At 61.1% G+C, this 2,255-nt stretch overlaps 1 protein-coding gene across 1 annotated transcript; it reads right to left on the minus strand.

Annotated features, from left to right (window-relative positions):
• Positions 1–386: 386 nt before the first annotated feature.
• OTOS (otospiralin) lies at positions 387–1,297 on the minus strand. Its single transcript, XM_007184843.2, has 3 exons — positions 1,240–1,297; positions 1,101–1,127; positions 387–571 (listed from the first exon to the last, which is right to left on the minus strand). The coding sequence occupies exons 1-3, from the start codon at positions 1,295–1,297 to the stop codon at positions 387–389; spliced, it is 270 nt and encodes an 89-aa protein (XP_007184905.1).
• Between the last annotated feature and the right edge of the window lie 958 nt (positions 1,298–2,255).

Raw genomic sequence — 2,255 nt, forward strand, 5'->3', positions numbered from 1 at the left:
CCAAGGGGCGGGGGGTTCCTGGGGCGCAGCTGCCTGGACGGGACCTGGGTCCTGTCAACAAGCCAGGCAGTTACCTGCTGTCTGCTTGCCTCAGTTTCCCCACCTACACTCCGGGGATCCTCCTAGGGTCAGTGTGAGGACAGGGGAGTCGCAGTTGGTGCTCTGGGGACAGAAATCATGCACAGGCCTTTCTAAGACATGTTCCCTGATGGTCAAGAGGGGCCAGGCTGACTTGTCAAACGAGAGAGTAAGTGGAGCAGAGTGGAGATACTTCTCCGAAGAAAACCAAGACGACCACCACGTGTGTCGTGCATTCAAGTCAGGAGTTTATTCAGTACGAGGCCGGCCCGACTCCCACGGGGTGGGGGCCCCCCTGCCCCGGATGCTCACTCCTCCCTGTAGGGGACGTGGAAGCCCAGGGTGGTCCCCAGCGGGAAGTGGGCGAAGAAGGTGCGGGCCATGTCCTCCAGCTGGGGGTAGGCCCCCAGGGCCTGGAAGTGCTGCACGTAGTTCCAGAAGTCGGACGTGGAGAAAGGCCAGTAGGGCATGGCCGGCAGCTCCGCGTAGGGGTCTGGAGGGAGGACAACTGGCTCAGGGGCTGACCCATCCGGTCCTGCCCGGAGGCACTGAGCCTGGTCACCGAGGAGCAGCCGGGGGTAACACCAGCCCTGCCCCTCAGGACTCCTGGCCTGGGGGACAGAGGAGGGGAGAAGGGGGAAGTCTGGCCCATCCTGGAGACGCTGAGCAGGACTGAATCGCCATGGTGGGATGTAGGGCATCCGGGTGGGATTCAGAGGAGACCACAGCCCCCAGCCTTGGAGTCTGCATGCTCTGCACCAAGGTGGGACGAGGGGCCTGAGATGAGAATGCTGGGGTCCTCGGGGGCTCAGAGGGTCTCTCCTGCCCGGTGTGTCCCCAGTGGCGGGAGGACAGGGCCCAGGGAAGAGGCTCCAGTCCCTCTGCCTGTGTGGCTCAGCCTCCACCTGACCCGGGGCTCCCACTTCCCCTGCTCTGCACAGAGGCCAGCTCCCACCCGGCCACTCTTCTCCCCCCACCGCCCCCAGACACGTGAGACCAGAACCGGGAAAGCAATACGGTACCTCCTTCCTCCGGCACCGGCTTGGCCCCTGCGAGGGAAGGGAGAGAAGTCACCCCAGAGGCCCCCCAGGAAGGACCTCACCACCCACCGGTACCCCAGTGCCTAGACAGGACAGCGCAGGAGGACAGGCAGCCCCTCACCCGCCAGAGGCCCCAGCAGGAGGCAGAGGGCCAGCCCGGGCACCAGGCAGGTCTTCATCTTCCCCAGGCCCGTCCCCCACCGACCGACAGTGCTCAGGTCCACCTGCAGCAGGAGGAACCCAGACAGGTGAGACCACCGACCCTTCGGACCACCACTTCTCCCCGCCACCCACAAGTGGGCCACTCCTGGGAAAACAGCTCTGGTAAAAAGAGAAGTTGTCAGTGTTTTCATGACAATTTCAATTTCAGCGGCTTCAAACCGTTCTTCTGAGGCTAAACCCCCGAGGCAGAATCAGTTGGCCTTATTGAATTTAACTATTTAAGGAATGTCCCCGCCGCATCTGCCCTCCCCAGAGGTTACCTTGCAGCTGCTGTCCCCCAGCCGTGTAGCCTGATGGGCATCTGCTGCCAGCGCACAAGCTCCTCTTTATAAAAGGCCAGGGACGAGGGGCAGACGTCACCTCCGTGAACCTTCAAACTGAATATTTCATCCCCGCCCAGAGGACTGAGGGCTCCTGTGACCCTGCTGGCAGCCAACTCCCAGAAGTCCACTTTTGGGAATCTGATCCAAAGATCAAATTGGGAGAAAAACATTTTTGCACAGGCCCAAGATTTTTAGGATTGAATTCAACATTGGTACTCAAAATAAACCCAATTTCCTTTCTACCAGGAGAGAAAGACATTCTAAGTGTGACACTGGGGCTGCGATGCCCCCCTTGTGGGACCAGGGTAATCACAGAGCTGCCCCAGGGACAGGCAGGCAGGACGGGACCCTCGGGGAGCCAACAGCAGCCCTGGGCCAGCAGCCCCCGCCGACAGGTCACCGCTGAGCCGAGTGACAGGCAGGAAGCGAGGGTGTCCAGCCTGATGTCCCATCCCCAGACTGGCGCCTTCTGGCTTATACGCAGTGATTAAGTCTGTCGCCACGCAAGACAGCTACTTAGCGGGTGACCATTACAGGTTACTCAGGTGTGAGGGGACTGGCCCCCAGATGGGCAGGAAGGATGTCTTCTGGC

The sequence above is a fragment of the Balaenoptera acutorostrata genome, chromosome 8 (assembly GCF_949987535.1).
Source record: "Balaenoptera acutorostrata chromosome 8, mBalAcu1.1, whole genome shotgun sequence".
Classification (NCBI taxonomy): Eukaryota; Metazoa; Chordata; class Mammalia; order Artiodactyla; family Balaenopteridae; genus Balaenoptera; species Balaenoptera acutorostrata.